Below are 20,771 nucleotides of genomic sequence, written 5' to 3' on the forward strand. Positions count from 1 at the left end.
CACTCAGACACTACCTAGGTCAGGCTGTTGTCACGATTGTAGTCCCTCCTCCTTAAGGGCGCTCCGGCTCTTGCATTTCGGACCTGATTTTGTACACCTGCCCCTTTTTCCAGCCTTCTTCCTGTCCCCCTTAAAAGACAATCACCCACTCAGTTCGGCGCTCTGCATCTGATTCCCATAGCCTGCGAGCCCGGGACCTATAATCATCTGGCTCCGTTATGCTTTTAAGTTTCTGTTTCTGTTCCTGTTCCCCCTGCCGGTTCCGACCCGGTTCCTGTTTTTAACCTGTCTGTTCTCGGATGGACCGCCCGGCTTTGGACTTTGCCTGTTTTTTGATACCCTGTTTCCATTACCTCTGGATTGTTTGCCCCGGACTCACCCCCCTGGACACCTGCGCAGTTTGGACACGCCCTCCCCGTATTCATTCCTGATTCCTGCGTGGCTTTTTCCCGTGTTTCTCACTCAACCCCGGATTGTGTCGTCCGCATAGGGTCTGAAAAAAAAGAACTGTTCGTTACAGCTGTTCCTCCAAACTGGGAAGTTTGGCAAGAAAGTAACTGATTAGGCATGGCACTGTGAGGCCAAAGGTGACTTTGAAAGAGTTACAGAGTTCAGTGGCTGAGATTGTACAAAATGACTATGGGTCAACAATATCCTGATCACTCCACAAAGGAGAGATGTAGGGACCTGAAACAAACATCTCAAATCCCACATGAGATTTCCAGGAAAACACCTCAGTGATACTGCAAACATGAGGCAAAATATTTTGTGGGCAGAAAATGTAACGTTTTTATAATCACATTACATTTCTCATCAGCAGGTCTATTAATAATAATAATAATCGCTTACACTTATATAGTGCTTTTCTGGACAGTCCACTCAAAGCGCTTTACAGGTAATGGGGACTCCCCTCCACCACCACCAATGTGCAGCATCCACCTGGATGATGCGACGGCAGCCATAGTGTGCAAGAACGCTCACCACACATCAGCTATCAGTGGAGAGGAGAGCAGAATAATGTAGCCAATTCATAGAGGGGGATTATTAGGAGGCCATGATTGGTAAGGGCCAATGGGAAATTTGGCCAGGACGCTGGGGTTACACCCCTACTCGTCTCGAGAAACGCCCTGGGATTTTTAATGACCACAGAGAGTCAAGACCTCGGACCTCATCCGAAGGACGGCACCTGTTTTACAGTAGAGTGTCCCCATCACTATACTGGGGCATTAGGACCCACATGGACCGCAGGGTGAGCGCCCCCTGCTGGCCCCACTAACACCTCTTCCAGCAGAAACCTTAGTTTTTCCCAGGAGGTCTCCCTTCCAGGTACTGACCAGGCTAACACCTGCTGAGCTTCAATGGGTTGCCAGTCGTGAGTTGCAGGGTGATATGGCTGCTATTAAGACTAATAACTAACAATAGACTAATAAGACTGGGAACATAGATGGAGCAAAGTAATGGAGTAAAACCTGCTCTACTGAAAACTGGGAATCAAAAATCACCTTTTCAGGACAGTGATCCAAAGCTAGATTGAAGGAAAGCGAATGTCTTGAAGTGAATGAGTGGACCATTACTGACATTACTCCTGTTGAGAATCTGTGGAAAGACTGCTGTGCATAACCAATCCCCAAGTAACTTTAGAGAGTTTGAGCAAATCTGCAACGAAGAACTGCGTCCAATTTCACCAAAACAATGAGCAAAGTGGGTAGAGACCCAAAAAGTAATCGTTTACTCTTGGCTATAATTGCTGCCAAAGGTGCTTCCACTAAATCCTAAGTTCATAGTTCTAAATACTTATGCAATTAAATCTCTTTAGTTTTTGCTAGCATTTATTGTAACCTATCTTACCTTTATTATTCTTCCGTTTGACCTTTAGGGTTTTGAATAAAATATTGTATACATAAAAATGTGTATGCCTCATTTTGTAAGGCATTGTATGATCCTATTGAATATTTTCATTACTTGAACACTAACAGGTAATGTGAATAAGCAATGCAGAAACTTGTATTCAAACTGCATGGTGACTTGCAGGACTGCTTCGTGTGATAATTGGTAGGTGTTGCGATGTGCCATCTTTTCTTTCCTTTCTCTTTTACTTTCTTCCTATCCCTCTGTTCCAGGTCAGAACCACACCCCAAGTGTCACAGATTGAGTGTACGGTAATTGATGAACATCTAGGCACAAACAGTGTGTGATTCAATCTGTGGAGATTTCTATCACTTGCTAAGTATGTTATGGAGAGAGCGCCTTTAGACATATAGTGGTGGCCACAGGGCAAATGAGAGATTTTCTTGTACAGTACCTTTTGGTTTTCTTTCCAGGGGACAAGCTTAACAAACAGTTGCTTAACAAACTTCAGTCGAGCATTGCTGGAGTCCAGGAGAAGGGTCCTCATGTTGACTGCTTTGTGCTTTATTGGAGTAAGTTTGTTGGTAAGATTAATGAATATTTCATGCCCACTTTTTATTCTGCAAAGTACTCCTTGTTTAATGTAAATATTTCAACTTTTTGATTTACTATAATCTCTATTGGCTGTATCTTAGTTCATCCCTGTGTTCATTCTTTATCTATATGGTAATTTATATTATAATAATTATACCGGGGAATTGTTAAAAATCTCTATAGTATCTCTACAGGTTGGTGTGCTAGTAAGTTTCTTATTTCTATACAAATTTCTCTGTAAGTATTTTTATTATTTTATTAATTCTACAGTGACTATGATCATCACATTTTGCACACACCGATGTATTTATTTTTTTAGATTTATTTTGTTGTCTTTTGTTTTTACAACTATTCTGATGTCTGTTTTTGCTTGTCTTGGGCTGGACTGCTGTAACAATTCAATTTCCCTGCGGGATTAATAAAGTCTTACAGTATCTATCTTTCTTACTGCTGGAAAACAAAATCATGTGTTTTTGAATGGCGTATCCCCTCTCTGGCATTGACACCATGGTTGCTCGCCCAGTTAAAGACCCTTGTAACCCAGACTATGGAAATGAGAGGTCACAGTCCTCTAGAAGAGTAGGTGGTGTAGTCAGAATAAACTTTACCCTTGTTATTATGTAAAGCTGTAGTGTTACTGCTACACAAACACTCAAATTTGATAAATTCACTAATATAACTATAACGCTTATCTGGCCGCCATTAATAGACAGCGATTTGTCAGAAGACGTCTAGGTAGAAGTTTCAAATTAGGAAGCTTTGAGAAGTGAGAGGTTTAGTTTCAACTAGAATAAACTTTTTCCTGTTCAAAGAAGGGAAAAGCGCTGTGTCACCAAAGACACTTTACAATTCAAAACTGTTGAAGGTGAGCTGATACATCGCCCCCCAGCAAGGACACTGGAAATACAGTGCAAACCAGCCCAACTACTGTCTTCCCAAAAGACTTTTGAAGTGTACAGTAGACCGGTGCCTTTTCCCTTTATGACTGCTTTCGAAATGAGCTGTTTTAGTTCATTTCTGATTGGCCTATTAGTTTTTGGCCAGGTGTATTTGAATTGTTCAGTAAAGATGTACTGTATATTGTGCTGATCACTCCTTTCACTCAAAAGTAACTTATGCTCAAGTGTTTGCCAATGGAATCAAGCATCACAGTTAGCTACAGTAGATTATATTGACATTGCAAAGACTGCACACAGTAATAACTACCCACTTTGCTGCAATATAAGACTAGTTGATGGAAAAATTAGTAAAGCAATTCTGAAATATTTAAGATTATTTTCAGGCCTGTGTATAATCCTAGCAATTTATGTGTTTAAACATTATGTCTTTAACCAGGGCCGTGGCTGTAACTAGTGCGTGTTATAGGGAATTATAAAAAACGAAGGGTTGTCAATGCTGTCAAGGAACACCGACAGCTGTGATCTTAACAGGGGTCGTGCGTTGGAAGAGTTGGGACCCTGAGAGACTCTACAGAGCAGGTTCATACATGACACCTGGACTGATGACATGGTTTTACAGTGTCACACAGATCTGAATAGGCCAGCTTCACTTTATTATAGCGCGCTGGACAAGTCAAAAGAAATTCGACTTCTCGGTTCTGTTGTAACGCAACAGTAGCCCCATTACTGGGCCGCGAAAATAATTTGAAGACGAAGGCAAACACAACACAAAATAGAAAGGGATTGTAGCTTTTTATCAAAATGGAGTCACGAACTCAATCTAAAAAGAAGAAAAAGAAGAAAGAGAAGGATCGTGGAGCTGTAAATTCATTCATAGAATTGTCTTCGCCGTCATCATCATGATTAAATAATAATGTTGCTCGGTTAAACTAAGTTATCATAGGAATAGGTAAATCGGTAGATGTTGGTTCTGGTTATTGTATATTTTCATACTTGAGGCTTAGGCCCTGTTATTGTTGTTTTATTCAGTTAAGCAGTTTAAAATATTTTGAGTTATGTAGAATTGTCTATTTCAGAATGTTAACAAAATGTTCTGAGTTTTCTGATTGGTTACGGGATAACGTTACGAGGAAGAAGGGAGAGATCAGAAAGGACACTCGGCTATAATTTACAACAGGAGTCAATGTGATTCTTCAGCAATAAAATGGAAAAAGAATATCCGTCTCCATCCAGTTCCCATCCTTAAAGGCAGTGTTTAACCACCATCGCACGAACCCTACATTTACAGTACTATGAAGAGCGCTTGCTTTGTAACTTGCAGGCGCATTCGTGTCTGGTGTCGTGGGACCTGCCTATGAAAATATCGATTACTACCACACGTGATTACTCCCAGGGGCATCAAAACATTCGTAAATTTTCTAACCGCTTCTTCCAGTTCAGGGTCGCGGGGAGCTGGAGTCTGTCCCGGCTAGCAGCGGGTGCAAGGCGGGGTACACGGGACGAACACAGACGCCCTGGGTTAATTGCAACGATATTTTGGATGTAGCGCATAGCTGCGTATTCAATTGGGGACTAGTTAATAAGGTGCTGATGTGGATATCATGTCCAGCTTTGAGCTCAATTTGCAACGAAAAACAACGAGCAGAACACATATAATTACACATTAATTATTTTTTTCTGGCTAATGTAAGTATATACGTTCCCTAAATTTAATGTTATTTTTAATTTAAGAATTATGTTCAATTATACCAGATAAGCGTACCTAACTACTAATGCGATGCTCAATTGCAATTAGTCACGAGTCAAACGAGAACAGCAGCCGCGGGTTTGAGTTTGAACATGTATTATAACTGCTTTTATTTCCATTGATAAAGGATCCAGATTCATATGGAGATCCTCCAGAGGAATAATTGAACACATCGCTATTTTGGTTTTATGTAGAAGTAACGTTTGTGTCTGCAAGAATATACATGTAAGTGTTGTACAATTTTAGGGGCTACGTTTTTGCAAAATCTTTTGCACAGATTTTTTTATTTTATTTTTGTGGATCTTCTACTTTTGAGGTAGTTAGATAAGTAAGTTACTATACATGTACAGTATGTGGAACGATGACTGGAGAAAAGCATGTACTGCAGATTCCTTACAGCGGAGTTAGTAAATCGTTACGAAAAGCACCAGCTAATGTCCAGTAGCGTTGACAATTTTATTTCTTAAACAGAATTAACTCATTAGAGTAGATTGCGTCTACTAACAAAAAAAATAAATTGCAGCGCTAAAAACGCAAACCAGTTGGAGACGACTGCCACAGATCTTTCAGGTCATTTCAGTTCATTCCTGTTCCTCTGACCTTTTGAGCTTTCTGAATTTTAAAACAGCGTGTTGCTCGCCTCTCAGTGGGTCTGCGTACTGTACATGTACCAGTCCATTACGAGCCACGCCGTCCCTGTGCGTGTGGCTCCTAATACAACAACCTTGCGACACACTGAGAAGAGTTTCCTGTTCGTCTCCAAGACTTTCCCGCACGTTACGGCTGTTTCACCACTGTTCTGTTTTCATTGGACCACAGCCACAGATAAGAGAAGGGACACTGTTCCGAAGAACTGTCTTAAATAATCACCTTTAAAAAGATGACGATAAGTTTTTTTTTTCTTTAACGTACCCTTCCATTTGCCTGCACAACTTATTCTCCGTACCCCCCAAAGCCCCAATCTCCCTTCTTTTTCCTAAGAAACACAAAGGCAGACTTCCATCACAATAAAAAATATATAACAATTTAATTAACACCCAGATGTGAGAGAATACATTGAAGTCTTTCTCCCCGTTTGAAAATAGTTGGTAGGTCCCTTTTCCAGGCCATACAGGCCCACGGGGAATGGGGGGGGCACCATGTTTCTCGACCACCAGACACTGGACGTGATGTTGTCACGCTCCGACCGGCCTATTACCCCGGTACTCATGTGGAAAGCGGTCTGAATGGACCTGGGAGCCCAATGGAAGGAACTACATTACTTGCCCCTACCTGGGATTGAACCCAGAACTTTCCGGTCAAAAGTCAGAAGCCAGACGCCCGACGCCATTGCCGTCTGAGATACCACGTCTCCGCTTAAAAATAATAATAATAATAATAATTGCTTACACTTATATAGCGCTTTTCTGGACACTCCCCTCAAAGCGCTTTACAGGTAATGGGGACTCCCCTCCACCACCACCAATGTGCAGTATCCACCTGGATGATGCGGCGGCAGCCATAGTGCGCCAGAACGCTCACCACACATCAGCTATCAGTGGGGAGGAGAGCAGAGTAATGTAGCCAATTCATAGAAGGGGATTATTAGGAGGCCATGATTGGTAAGGGCCAATTGGAAATTTGGCCAGGACACCGGGGTTACACCCCTACTCTTTTCGAGAAGCACCCTGGGATTTTTAATGACCACAGAGAGTCAGGACCTCGGTTTTACATCTCATCCGAAGGACGGCGCCTGTTTACAGTATAGTGTCCCCATCACTATACTGGGGCATTAGGACCCACATGGACCACAGGGTGAGCGCCCCCTGCTGGCCCCACTAACACCTCTTCCAGCAGCAACCTTAGTTTTTCCCAGGAGGTCTCCCATCCAGGTACTGACCAGGCTCACACCTGCTTAGCTTCAGTGGGTTGCCAGTTGTGAGTTGCAGGGTGATATGGCTGCTGGCTATGTATTTCTTTCATTTCAAATACATTAAAATGTATTTCTTTCATTTCAGTTTTCTTCGCTCCCCAGGATATCTGAAAATTCACTATTGCATACACTAAAGGCATTACATGCATTAGCTGTAGTAATACAGCTACTAATAAATATAGACATTCAAGTTAATTGTAAATAAATTACACTTTCAATAACAAACACGTGTATTGATAAACTTCATCATGAATAATTGCGGTGTGTTTGAAAAGCAATTTTACCTAAATATAACAGTAATTTTCAGGCTACGGATGCGTAAGTTCATCAGTGACGATGTTATTTACACTGTATTCGAGAAAGTTCTGATGTGATCTAGTGTTCAGCTTCGTACGGTAGTAAGTTGCTTAAACCATATGAAAGATGGTTTAAACTAGTGCCGGACTTCAGTCATATCTAGAGGGCAGCAGCTGTTACTTTGGGTTCGTTGCAATTGAGAACAGGTTTAGTACGGTGCTGCGGACTAATTCAAGCGGACAATTGGTCTGAAGGTAGCGCGCTAGTTTAACACGAAGCTACGGGTTAAACTCCGGTTAATACGCTGCTTCCGGTTCGTTGCAATTGACTCGCACCAATTTTCAGTGCAAATTATCGCAGAATCCTGTTAACCTGCCGGTATGTGTTTGGACTACGGGAGGAGAGGAAACTCACACAAACAAGGGGCGAACATACAGACTCCACACAGATAACAGCCCAGCTCTGGGACTGAACCCCATGCCACCCGCGACAACACCTAACCAATAATCTGTTTTAACATTATACCTTTGTTAAGTATTAGAAACTTTCTACAAAAAAACTACAAGCAGAGGTCGGAAAGTATTGATCTAAAACGTCCCAATACCTGGCCCATAGCATTTACAAATACCAGCTAAGCATCCAGAACATTTACTGTAAAGACGCGTAAAATAAATATGCAGAAACATTTATCACGAGCAAGTAAAGACGCCTTGAGAAGTGAGAGATTTAGTTTCAGCTAGAATAAACCGTTTCCTGTGCAAACGAGGGAAAAACGAAGCGTCACCGAAGCTACTTTACAATTGAAAACTGTTGAAGGCGAGCTGATACAACACCAGACCGACATCGCCCCCAGCAAGGACACTGGAAATACAGTGCAAACCAGCGCAACTGCTGTCTTCCCGAAAGACTTTTGAAGTGTACAGCAGACCGGTGCCTTTTTACTTTATGACTGCTTTCGAAATGAGCTGTTTTAGTTCATTTTTGATTGGCATATCGTTTTTGGCCAGGTGTATTTTCCTTTTTTTAACGTGCCCGTTTATGCTTACACTCAAAAGTAACTTACGGGCGAGTGTTTTACCAATGGAATCGAGCATCACAGCTAGCCACTGTAGCTCATATTAACGTTGCAGTGAGTGCATCTGTGCAGTATTAACTACCCGCTTTATTGCAATATAAAACTAGTTGATGGAAAAATTAGTAAAGCAATACTGAATACAGTGCAAACCAGCGCAGCTACTGTCTCCCGAAAGACTTCTGAAGTGTACAGTAGACCGATGCCTTTTTCCTTTTTGACTGCTTTCGAAATGAGCTTATTTTAATTCGTTTTTGATCAGCCTATTAGTTTTTGGCCAGGTTTATTTCAATTTTTCAGTACAGATGCACCGTATTCCGTGCTCATCGCTTCTTTAACTCAAAAGTAACTTATGCTCAGGTGTTTACCAATGGAATCAAGCATCACAGCTAGCTAGATCATATGGAGATAGCAAAGAGTGCACCTGTGCGGTATTATACCCGCTTTGCTGCAATATAAGACTAGTTGATGGAAAAATTAGTAAAGCAATACTGAAATATTTAAAATATTTCTTGCCCGGCCTGTGGATATTCCTAGCGTCTTATGTCTTTAACCAGGGCCATGGCTGTTAATAGCGCGTATTAATAACGATGTGTCGATGTTGTCAAGGAACATTGACAGCTGTGATCTTCAGGGTTTTAAGTGAACAGCTGGAAGAGTTGGGACCCTGGGGAATCCCAGGGCAGATTTGTACGTGGGCTCATTACATCACCTTACGGGACCACACGGATTTTAATGATGCAGCGCGCTGGACACGTTAAACAAATTCGTCAGCACTGCATAGCGGTGACGTAATAAACACGCCGCTGATGGGTAGCGGCGGTATTTACCGTGAAAATCATTTGAAGACGAAGGCAAACACAACACCAAGTAATATACGACTGTAATTCTTATTACTATGGATCCACGAACTACATCTTCAAATAAGAAAAAGAAAAAAGAGGATTATTATGGAGCTGTAAGTTCATTAATAGAATTGCCATCGCCGTCATCATCAATACTAAATAATAATGTTGCTCTATTAAACTAAGTATCTTAGGAATATAACAGCTACGTGTACAGTTAAAAGTTAAGTATTAAAATGGCCGGCAATGTATTCATATTGGAGGTTGGTGTAATACACAAATTAAAGCTTCTAAAAATAATCTCACCTATTTTGTTGACTTCTAAATCTTAGAAGTCTGAAATGACATCTGAAATGACGTTATTAGTATGATGAGCCCTAGCTTTCTGTTAGCTGTTCTGTGCAGAACAAAACAGGCAACATTTTCAAGAAGTAATTGTAAATTAGAAAATACATATTCTCTAATCCACATCCTTTTTATGTCGATTTTATATTGATTTAAGTTCTCGTTAACCACTGATGGCACCGTTAAAATGCTTTTAACATCTTTTTAAAAAAGCGATTTTTATTTTGTTAGAATATACCCAGGAGACTGCAACTAAACTCATTTGTCTATATCAGTTTCAGGCAGGCAACATGTCTAGTGCTGTGTTCTCATGTTTAGAGCTGTGTTTGTCTGACATTGCTCTTATGTTTCTTGTATTGTATTGGATTTTATGGCCATCAATTAACTACAGAAACTTAAGTTTAATTATAATCTTAAGTGGGCATCAAGATGGCACAGTGTTTGGCATTGCTGCCCTACGGCCCTGCAGCTATGGGCTCATTTCCAGACCCGGGGAGCTATCTGTGTGGAGTTTGTATGTTCTTCTGTAATCTTAACTGCTAAAGTGTTTAATGCATACCTTTAAACTTCATTTCCGTCTTCAAGTACTGAATGACATTCTCTGTCATGTACCACCGTTCACTGCTATACTGTTCTCTTTCATGAGACCTAAATAACGGTCATTATTTGCTTTTGGAAAGCCATGCCTTAAAACGGTATAGACAGATTTACATCATCCTTATTAAATTGATCCTTTACCGCAGCCAAGACAAAAAAAAAAACTTAACAAATGCTACCAACAAAAAATAGTTCGCTAATTCCTCCAAGCACCTCACCCAGCTGTTTCTTGGAAGAAGACGGTATCAGATTCAACAACCTGGCTGGATGGCTTCTTACAGTATCCCACAACTATTTGTATAAAAAGTAACCTACTGGATTTGACTACCAGTATTTAAGTCTTCTAAAAAATAAGACCAGTTCCCCCCAATGCACATATCTGTAATACCACTTTTATTACATGACCTCTATCTGGGAGATCACCCCTCTTACCAGTACCCTCTGCTTATTAGCTTTTTATTTAATCCAAGTACGTCCGTTACCTCTCAGGAGGAGCTTTATCAAAAGTCTTCTGAACATCTTAAGTAGGGTTCGTATTCATTACTGGAGTAGTTTGCTCAAAGGCCTGTTGACAAGTTAAAGAAGACCTACCTTTTCAAAAATTGTGTTGAGACAATTTCCGCAGACGTCTTGCCAGTTATTTTAAACTACAGCTCACCGTTATACAGTAAGCCGCGAGGCTCAACGTTAAACTTTCTGCAGGCGACGTTATTTGATCACGCGCCCTAAAACTGTTCACGCTCTTGTGGAGTTTGTTGTCGTAAAATTATGTATTCCTATTTGTATGAATATATTTAAAAAAATATGTGACATATATTTAATTTTCGTAAGGGCCGACTTATTTTCGTTTACTTTCGTTAAGATGTTCTTTTACATCCGTGTAACGATGGGTTCAACCGTTGTTGAAGGTTTATTATCAAGCAAAACCCGCTCACTTCTCAAGGTACGATCACACAAACGAGTGTTTGGTTAATAAACGTTTGTTTAAAATACCGCTTAAATTGATGTGATGTTTTAAATGCTTGGTAAGTCAAGAAAAAAGTGAATGATTCGTGTAAAAATGCTATGTGTACACGTATATTTGGTTAGCTTCTTGAAGTACAATGAAATACACGCTGAAATCTAATTTATGATCCCTATCCCGACTCTTTATAGCAAAACCCCAGTTTTTAAGTCGCTTGGGCATTTTACGTAGTTAATCTTCCATATTTAGATTGTCTATAGGAAAAACGTCCCCTATACACCGTATGTTGCTTAGAAGTAAGTTGTGACTTCCTGGTTCCTAACGTACAGTATTTCGGGGACTCCCTGTAATCCAAACAGTTAAAATTCGGATTGTCTTTCAAAAACAGTTTAAACACAAGGTTGTGAGCGTATGGAACAAGCGGCCTGCTTAGTCATATTGATGCTGATACACCAGCATCTTTCAGAAAATGGCTGGATGAGATCTTTTATTAAGTTTGCTGCTTTTTATTTAAACAAAACACCCTTCTCTTGTTCAAACCCGGTTTTTATGCTTCTGATGGAATTCACCAATGTCATCTGCAAGTGTCAGACATCAGGGCAAATTCCATGAGAAAACCTGTGTTAAGTAACATGGCAGTGAAAAAGAGCTTGAAAATGGTAAAACTTCTTCCTTTCAGCTGCACCCGCTGCCCCCCATTGTCATTCCCCCTCTGGCCAGTGGCTACCGGCCAGAGTCGAGGCGCCTCAGACTTCCTGATGTCCACCAGAGCTCCTCTGACTGCCGCAGGGGCAAGCTGGACACTCAGTGGAAAGAGGAGCTCAACAGTGATCTAGAGAACGTAAGACAGTCTGGAGTGTGTGTCTGAATCAGGGGCTGCTGGGAGTGACTGTGGAAGGGAACAAGTGAGGCAGTTTCACAGGGACAAAGAGCAATGAATGAAGATTGATTTAGGACAGACCTAGGGAGACTTATTCTTCACACCTCAGAGTGTGTCAGAACCACGTTTTCTTTGTTGTCTGCTCAGTGAGAGAAAGCAATACCACAAATGCTCAGAGTACCTGGCTTAAAAAACGTTATCAGCCAGCTTTTACTAGGGTGTGAATCAGAGGTGAATAAATAGAAAACGACATGTCTGAAAAACCCTAGCCTACCTATTAGAAAAAATGGATGCATGCCAAAACACTTGCCTACCGAAAGGATTACTCTTGTTGCTTTTTAGAGATATGAACTACAATCAGATAAAATACAATTAGCTTATTTTATCAACAGTTGTTCATGTAATTATAAGGTACTGTAGCTAGCAAAGTGCATATCAAGATTGCTACAGTAGCTTGCTGCAGCCTTGGTGACATGTTTATCCGTTAGTCAAATGATGGAAACATGGGCTAAATAGCTTACATACACAGAAAGTTGATCAAAAGTTGTTAATTAGTCTTGAGCTCTTACACAGTAAGCCAGGGAAGGTAACTTGTGTATAGTTGAAGATATGAAATCGAATAAACAGTATTTTACCAATAAGTGAAGTAATAAAACAAGCATCTTTTATGGTGCTTTTGACGTTTGGAGTAGGCTTTACATAATTTAGTTGCATCACAGCTTACTGATTGCTTGAATCCCTGTATATACAGTGCAGTAGACACAGGCCTTTAGCAGATGAACTGGTGTTCAGACATGAGTTACAGCCCTCTGAGCGAACAGGTTGTTTTTACAGGTATTCACCTGTTTTTGACAATGAAAACCAGAGCTCTCTGTTATTATACCGGACCAAATATGAACACATTTTCTATATTTTCATTCAGCATTTGGCTGCGATCTTCATAATTCAGGTCTTTATAGAAAATAACAAAATGTCCAGCATTTGACTGCATTTTTGTTTTTACCTACCGTACAGCAGAAACATTTAAGACAATTTAAAGAGTTGGTGATATTATTTATACAAAACACAGTTCTATTTAATACTGCTATATATGATGCTAAATTATGTTTTTGCTCTTTATTTACGACTGCCTTGCTAATAGCAATAGAAATGTTATTGTTTTTAAAGCTGCTGATTATAGATGGATTTCCCGGTAGGGAGGTTTAGTGTTCTGTATAAATTTCGACAGTCTGTCTTTTTGTGGCTCTGGTTCTGTCTCCTTTTGTAGACTGGAACAAGGTCGCATGCATAGCTGGGAGGTTTTTAGCTCTCTATGATATGTGAGGCATATTACTGCAACCATAAATGTCCATTTTGCCATCAGTATCTTAAGGGGAATTTGTAAATGAAGAAAGTACCAAAGTGCAGTGAAGTATTTGTTGTGTTTCAGAGATCCAAAATGACATCATTTCCAAGGCTTTTGGTCCAGAGTCCGATTTCCAGAGATATCGCCATCTACCACTTAAGGAAAATGGTCCAGGAAAGGGGCTCCAAAGGATTCTTGGCCCAGGAAATGACTGGGAAAGACAGGTAATAATATGCTAACATCCCTCTTGTGCAGGTCACTGCTGCTTAACCTTTCTGCTGAAAAACCATTCAGTTTTTTAATGGAATTTTAAGGAATTCATACTTTTATTTCATTCCATAAGTTAAGAGCCAACCTGTGAGATTTGTTTAATTTGTGGTAGGCGTTTCTTATGCTACATTTTTGTTTAACGTAGATTATCTTGTTCCAATGCTGAAAGCATCATGAATATCAACAGTGTAGCTACTGTTGGTTCTACCCTGGATTAGTTTCATGTTGTTGAAGCAGGCACCCTGGCCTCTGGATGAGGACTGGATTGATTAGTTACAGGCTAGATTGGCCAAATGGACTCCTCTCATTTGTCACCTTTTTAATGTTCTCAAAGCAAGATGTGTCTCCTTTTTAAATGTAATGACTGCGTTTTGTATGCCAGCTGTAGCTTTAGTTCAGAGATGTGTTACAATGTGTCCTTGTTTCTTTCCTCAAACGTAACACACTCACGACTTTGATTTTAGTTAATGGAAGTTCTTTTTCATTAGTTATCTTATACTCAGTGCTTTCTTTGCTGTTGCTGTGTGAAGGTTCCTGCCTGAACTTCCACAAAAGGGCAACAGACCAACCCAGAATCTGAAAGTCCTGCAGGTCAAGAGACCAATAGAGGTGAGTAGTTAAAAGAAACTTATGTTGTTAAGATGATTGACGTCCTGGACTGGAGAGCCTTTGATGCTCTTGAGATGGGAAAGATTTTGTCTGCTCAGACACAGGCCTGCAGCCCTGGAACCTGCTCTCAGGCTCAGGTAACACAGAAGACATGTCTGTCTAATCACAGAATAATAGTCTTATAAATATAATAGTTATTAGATACCAAAATAGTTTTATTTCACATCACATGTACAAAATAACCATTTCTTTTTTAAATTGAGTGATCTTTCCAAGTACATTAATTCTGTCTAGCCATGCTTAAAACTACGCACCCTTTTATGGTGGCTTAAGGTAGGAGATAGCCTGTATTTCCCACAGAAAGTTTCCTTTCACTAAAAGTTCTTTAACATGAAGAACATTTCAACAGTATGTGTAATCTGATGCTGAATGAAACCCCCTGACTTGTGTTCCAAGCCTTTTCCTTAAATTCTAGTTTGTGGCTGTCCTCTTCTGGCCTACAAACCTGCCAGCATAATGTTGTCATCTTACGGAAATGTCTCCTTCTTGGTTCTTCATACTGTAAATAACAGAACTATCCAGCAAATGGGCTCTATGGAACAAACTCTAGAAAGAGAAAGATGACTTCTGCTGCGCGTCTCTTTCCACAGCTGACCTGGAAGCAGTGGAAGGGCACGGAGAGGGCACACCTGATAAGCATGAAGGGAGAATTCTCAGAGACCCCACAACCGGTCCAGAGCAAGAAGACCCCCAAATCTCAAAAACAAAGAGAGGTACAGCACAGCACAGGTCGAAGGGAGGTCGGTCGCTTGAGGTTCTTGTCAGGGATGTGTCAGGGTTTCAGTTGTATTCTGGGGGGGGGGGGGGGGAATTTGAAACTTTACTGCCCCCTGTCCCATAATGTACCATAATTCTTCAACTGGGAATCCTCATGGTGTGCCTACATTTGTGTCTTCTAATTTTCTGCACTTGCTGCATGAAGAACTACATGATTGTTTGGGTAGATGTTGTAGACCATAGAAACGGGGATTTGTTCTCTGAATCTGAAACTTTTTCCATCAGAATTTATTTTAGTTTCCTTGAAGATGTTCTTTGGTTAAATCAAAAACCTTACAGCATAATGAGTTCAGTTCTTGATTCTTGATTCATATTTTATGATCGTATTAAGTCCTATTTAACCTTTCTGAATCTTTCCCACAGAAGACCCACTAGAATCATAATGTTAATGTAATATCAAATACATTTTAGATTTAGGAAAACTCTACCCAGTCTTGCAGACACTAATCAAAATGCACTATAGGTGTGCAGAGACAATAACATTTTACCCATATAAAAAGCCTCTTTTTCTCAGTGAGATCTCAAAGTGCCAGCAGACTTACAGGTGAGCCAGCAATCAGACATTAAAGAGCTTCATCTGGTGTTTTATTTAATCAGCGCACTCTAGCCTGACCACAGGAATGTTTTAAAAGGGAAGATACAAAACACCACCTTCATAAAAAAAAAACCTGATTGTCATTTCTAGATTATCCTAGAGGACAATCTAAAGGACAAGTTGCAGGAGAGGATGGACAATTTGAGAGGAAAGCACGATACTGTTAAAAAAGAATATTTAAATGAAATATTTGATGCAGAAAAACAGGGTAAGGTTTTGTTTCCATCCACTAGTACTGTAGGTAAATTGTAGAAAACTATTTTAATGTTACAAGTCTAAATGAGATTTAAATATGGTGGTGCATTTATTTCAAATCAACGGCAAAATGCAACACTGGTAATTATGAGGTGAGAGTAACTTCTGTATTTTCAAGTCACTTGGCAATGTCACATCAACTAAACTGACCAAACCGTTTTTAAAATGAACATTTTCCAAAGCTTGAACTGTAGCTGTTGTACTGTATATTGATATTGCATTAAGAGGCATCATGGCATCATTTACTATCATTTAAATTGTTATTACTTATCCAGAATATATTCTGTATTTTGCAGTATTCTTAACGATTCTCGAATTACTTATTTTGCCTTACATTACTGTTTGTTAGAAGAACATTTTACTGTCTGAAATAATGTGATTAAGTCAGGTCATTCTAACATTGTGAGTCCTCTATTTCACAGAAAAGTCACAGAAGAATGATAAAGACAACAGATCAGTGATCAAGGAGGACATCTCTACAATTTCTGCAGGTTAGAAAAAATATATCCCAGCAATTTTATTTTGTGTATTTAGTTTAAAAAATATTTTATAATTGAATATATACAGAAGCATGATTCAAGAATTTACATACAATAATTGTAGACACCCATCTGTCTTGGTTTTTAAAAATTTGGCAATTTACACTAGTGAGGTAGCTGATTGACAATTGGATCCCTGAGATCTATAGTCCATTTATGAAATTAAGGCCGAGAATCCTCCTGAGTTGTTTTTGGTACTTGAATGCTTACAATAATAAAGTATAAATGCAGAATTTTAAAATACTGTAGCTTACAGAATAGACAAGGAAGAGAACTGACTTATGCTTTCAAAATTCTCAAAGGCAGTAGCAAACATAATCTTATGGACGTCAGCATCAGCAGTGAACACACAGCAGATTACACAATTAAACACAAACCAGACGACACAAGAGGAAATTTCTTAGAAGCACATTTAAAACTTAGATTAGAAGGCAGTTCTTTACACAGTGGGTTGTAGGAGTATGTAAAAAGCCATCCAGCAAAGTTGTTGCTGAAGTACACTGACTTCTTTCATGAAATGGATGGTTGAGATCCTCAGATTAGTCAGCTAACAGCAACTGATCAGACTAGATGCGCTATATGGCTTCTTCTCATTTGTAAATTTTCTTATATATATTCTTAAATATAATCTGAGTGAAATTCTTTTCTTTTGCCTTCGTACAGATAATATTCCATCCAACTTCTTTGGAGAGATGTCAACCAATTCATCCTCCAGCACTTATCTCTTTAGGCAGCTGTCTGATGGGTAAGCTGTGCTTGTCTTTACTCTAGTGAACACCTGCAGAGGGGAAAAGCATAGTGTGGGCTCTAGGCTGTGTTTGAGAATGATAATGTATACAAAACTAGTAATATTAACTATACTTCTTTGAAAGCAGAGTGTCTAATACAATTCCTGAGTGTGTGAATATGTGTCTTTCCTATGTGTGTGCTGTGTGTGGATAAGACTAGTTATTATTTTCAAAATGTTCTACACAAGTATGTACAGGATTAATCTTAATAAGAATAATTTATTTTTTAGGGAAATAAAGATCGTTGAAGACAGCCTATGTGGCACAGTAAGATTTTTACAGTTCTTTTCATGCACAAGGATTCATTTCATTTTGTACTGGACTTAACTATAGAACTGATTTCTAGCACATTGTCACATTGTTCCATTAGTTGCCAGTTGAGCTGGGGCCACGTTTGTTATTAGAATGTGGATGCTGCCACTTTCTGGAACCAGTGAAGAATTCAAATGGGAGCATTGCTCATGTCTGGGATTCATAAAAGGGAACAAAGATGGTGTGGCAGAGTGGTTCAGATGTAGATGTTAAATAACTATCTTTAAAGGTCTGCAGGTACACTGCAGTGGCAGTTAAAGCTTCAGCTGGCTGTAGCAGGGTTGTTTTCTTCTTGTTTATGTATACACGATTCTCCTGTGTTACCTCCCCATCCCTGGGAAGTGTGGTCCACCCGAATAAAGGAGTGCACTAACCATTAAACTGGAGAGTTTTGCTAATGAGAAGGAGTGAGAATAGTTTAGACATGTTAACTACAGAAGCTGGTGGATGTTTTTATGGGAGGCTATAAGTCAGGATACAAACAATTTCTAACAATAGGATAATTCAGGATACACATGTTCATATATAGAAAGAGACTACCACACATGAGAATGATTTGATCATTGGCCATGATTGAGTATTGACAAAGGTTCAGTCCTTTGAGTGACAGAGGATGATGACAGATGATTATCTGTCCATGCAGGGGACTCTGGGACATTAACGCAGAGCTCTCCAGCTCATAGGTGGAGTAAAAATGGAGGCCTCCACTAGCATTTCTATTTACCTGTACAGTATTTTTAATAACTGCATGAACTCACTAGACTGTGATCAACCTGAATATTACCATATTATAGCTGTAGTGATACTTATGCCTGACATCCTACTGGGGCATATCACATCAAGCCTGTTAATTAAAGGGCAGTGAATAAAAGAATGCTAATTTCCCTTTCTTTTCTTGTTTCAAACCAGATAACAATGGTTGAGCTTAATGACCTGTCTGAGAGTATAGTGGCATGGGTGGTGGTGTCTATTTCCAGGGTGCTACTCCCAGCCATCTCTCTGTATGAAGAGAGAAGCAGAAGTCTGTCTCAGAGCTCCTTCCAGTCCCAGGTGCATATCAGCACCAACGAGGAGACCCTGCAGGCTACGCTCAGCTCTCACTCCCTGACCAGAACTGGCTCCCATTGCTCAGTGCAGGTCCAGAGGAAGAGCAGTGGCTTCATATGTGGGAGAAGCAGGACCTCCACTCCCTTTGCTTCACCATGCTCATCCTTGACTTCCCTGGAGAATTACGCAGAGGAAGAGAGAGGCAATGATGCACCCAGCCACATAAAAACTGGCACACCCTCGTCCAAACTGGTGGATACTGAAGGAAGGGAAAAGATTGAGGCAGATAGCTCTGAACCTCTAAAGAAACTGTTTGGAATCCCTAATTCTACCATAATCAAAAATGCAGACTGTATAGTACAAGATGTTATAGGTAGAGCACTCATTGAAATACAACATCCTGCCCCCCAGGAAGAACCATGGCATTCTCATGTCAGAAGCCTTATACCTTCCTCTAGGTCCAGTAATCTAGCATCTAAAATTCTAGATGATGTCCTTGAGTGTGTCAATTCTGCCTTATCAACAAGCATACAACAAAATTCCACCAAGAGGCCAGCAAATGGTGTGCCAGACCATCTGGAGACCCAGGAGGTGGAATCAACAGACTCCCAGGTTGCCAGGAGGATCTTACAGCTTGTTTCTGAGAAACTTGAGCCTTGTTTCACTGACACCGTTGAAGCAGTGACTCAGGAGGAAATGGAGTCTGAGTTAGGAATCGTGGCATCGGAAATCATCAATGCTGTCTTAGAAGAGATCAAGACAGTTAAAGACAGGCAAAGGGTTAGTGAGTTAACTCCTGATGTTCCGCAAAACAGAGAAATGGTTACATCCATTGGAAGTTCTGTGACCAGGAGCAGCTCCTTTCAGCTTGTGCCACTCAAGCACATTGAGACTGTAGAGGAAGTCTTTCCCAAGCAAGAAACAGAAGCTAAATGTTTTCTGACTTGTGATATAAATCCTCGATCTTTTGAGTCACCAGTGGGAACCAAAAGAGTACTCAAGGAAAATGTAATGGGAATCTCGGAATCTGAGATCAATAATACTCCTAAGAAGCTAGTTAAAAGGGAAGTTAGACCTGTTGCTAAGTGTTTAGCTGATAGACACAAATCAGAATCTCGGGGGAGAGCAACGCTGTTAGTCAGCCAAGTTATGATGAGAGCTGCAGCAAAGCTCAAGTCTTTTAATCCCTCTGATCTTTTGGAGACTCCAGTCAGCATTTCTGGTGAAGCAGCTTTACTAACAGCACTGGATATGCCAAAACATTCCCAGAGGACAGTGTCCTTAGGCTCTTCCAGTTTTTATCTGGAAGTCAATGCAGCAGCTTCTGGTCTTGTTGATGCTATTCTTGAAAAACTTCAGCGTGCTGCCTCCACTGAAAAGCACAAGGATACAAAGGAAGCCTGCAACTCAGATTTCCCACCAGAATTTGAAACAGCAGTTTCATCTAGGCAGGTTCATTCAGTAAATGAAGATGTCTTTAAAACTGTGATGACTAAACTAAAACATTTTTTTACTCAGGACACTCTGATTGCATTCAGTGCAGCAAAACGTTCACCTGACAAACAAGATAAATTAGATGGCCCCCTGAAACATTTTCCTACTTTAAAACGAGTTCTACCACAGACTAACTCCGGTGAACCTTATTCTTTCAAGGAGAGCCACTTGATGCAAAAATCCGTTCTTCCTATATGTCCCAATGCCTCAGAGCATTTGGGTGTGTTAAGAGATATCAGTTCGTTGAGACCTATCCTGAAAAGTCAGGATATTCAGTTAATGGTGAAAACCTGTGCCCAGGACATTGTCTGCCAGCTAATGCAGACCATCAAGAGTGAGATGAATAGGGTGGAAACAATGAGAGCTACGCTCTCAGAGGAATCCTTGCTGGCAAGTTTACAGGTAGATACTATTATAATACGAATTGAGACTGTTAAAGTATCAGAGCTGAACCTGTCTCTCAATGCCAAAGAGTCTGAGAAAGACAGAAAGGCAGATGAAGAAGCAGTTGTCCGTAAGAAAATATGCTCTCGTCAGCATGTTCAAACTGTCAATGCACCTGCAACAGTATTCCCTTCTCACATGGGTCAGGTCGAGTACTGTAGCCGCAATATTCCTGGACAAACGCCATCTAGTATCTTCCCCAAGCTTCCAAGTCGAATGAGTCTTGTAGCGAAACA

The 20,771-nt window shown here is 40.3% G+C and overlaps 2 protein-coding genes across 3 annotated transcripts in view; one reads left to right on the forward strand and one right to left on the reverse strand.

Moving 5' to 3' along the window:
- The window catches only part of xpr1a (xenotropic and polytropic retrovirus receptor 1a), a 146,408-nt gene extending 135,584 nt beyond the window's left edge, over positions 1 to 10,824 (reverse strand). The window contains exon 1 of one of the 2 annotated variants that reach the window (XM_088599078.1): positions 10,748 to 10,824. The gene's annotated coding sequence lies outside the window, so the exon portion shown is untranslated. The remainder of the gene's footprint in view (positions 1 to 10,747) is intronic. The other variant, XM_088599077.1, reaches the window with a different exon arrangement.
- On the forward strand, positions 6,228 to 19,487 carry LOC148652382 (uncharacterized). The gene is made up of 11 exons (XM_088597610.1): positions 6,228 to 6,290; positions 11,800 to 11,961; positions 13,430 to 13,569; positions 14,146 to 14,224; positions 14,875 to 14,997; positions 15,747 to 15,864; positions 16,334 to 16,402; positions 17,114 to 17,195; positions 17,469 to 17,505; positions 18,460 to 18,849; positions 19,413 to 19,487. The coding sequence occupies exons 1-11, from the start codon at positions 6,228 to 6,230 to the stop codon at positions 19,485 to 19,487; spliced, it is 1,338 nt and encodes a 445-aa protein (XP_088453736.1).
- Positions 19,488 to 20,771: the final 1,284 nt, after the last annotated feature.

Source organism: Lepisosteus platostomus, chromosome 11 (genome assembly GCF_059453375.1).
Source record: "Lepisosteus platostomus isolate fLepPlt1 chromosome 11, fLepPlt1.hap1, whole genome shotgun sequence".
Classification (NCBI taxonomy): Eukaryota; Metazoa; Chordata; class Actinopteri; order Semionotiformes; family Lepisosteidae; genus Lepisosteus; species Lepisosteus platostomus.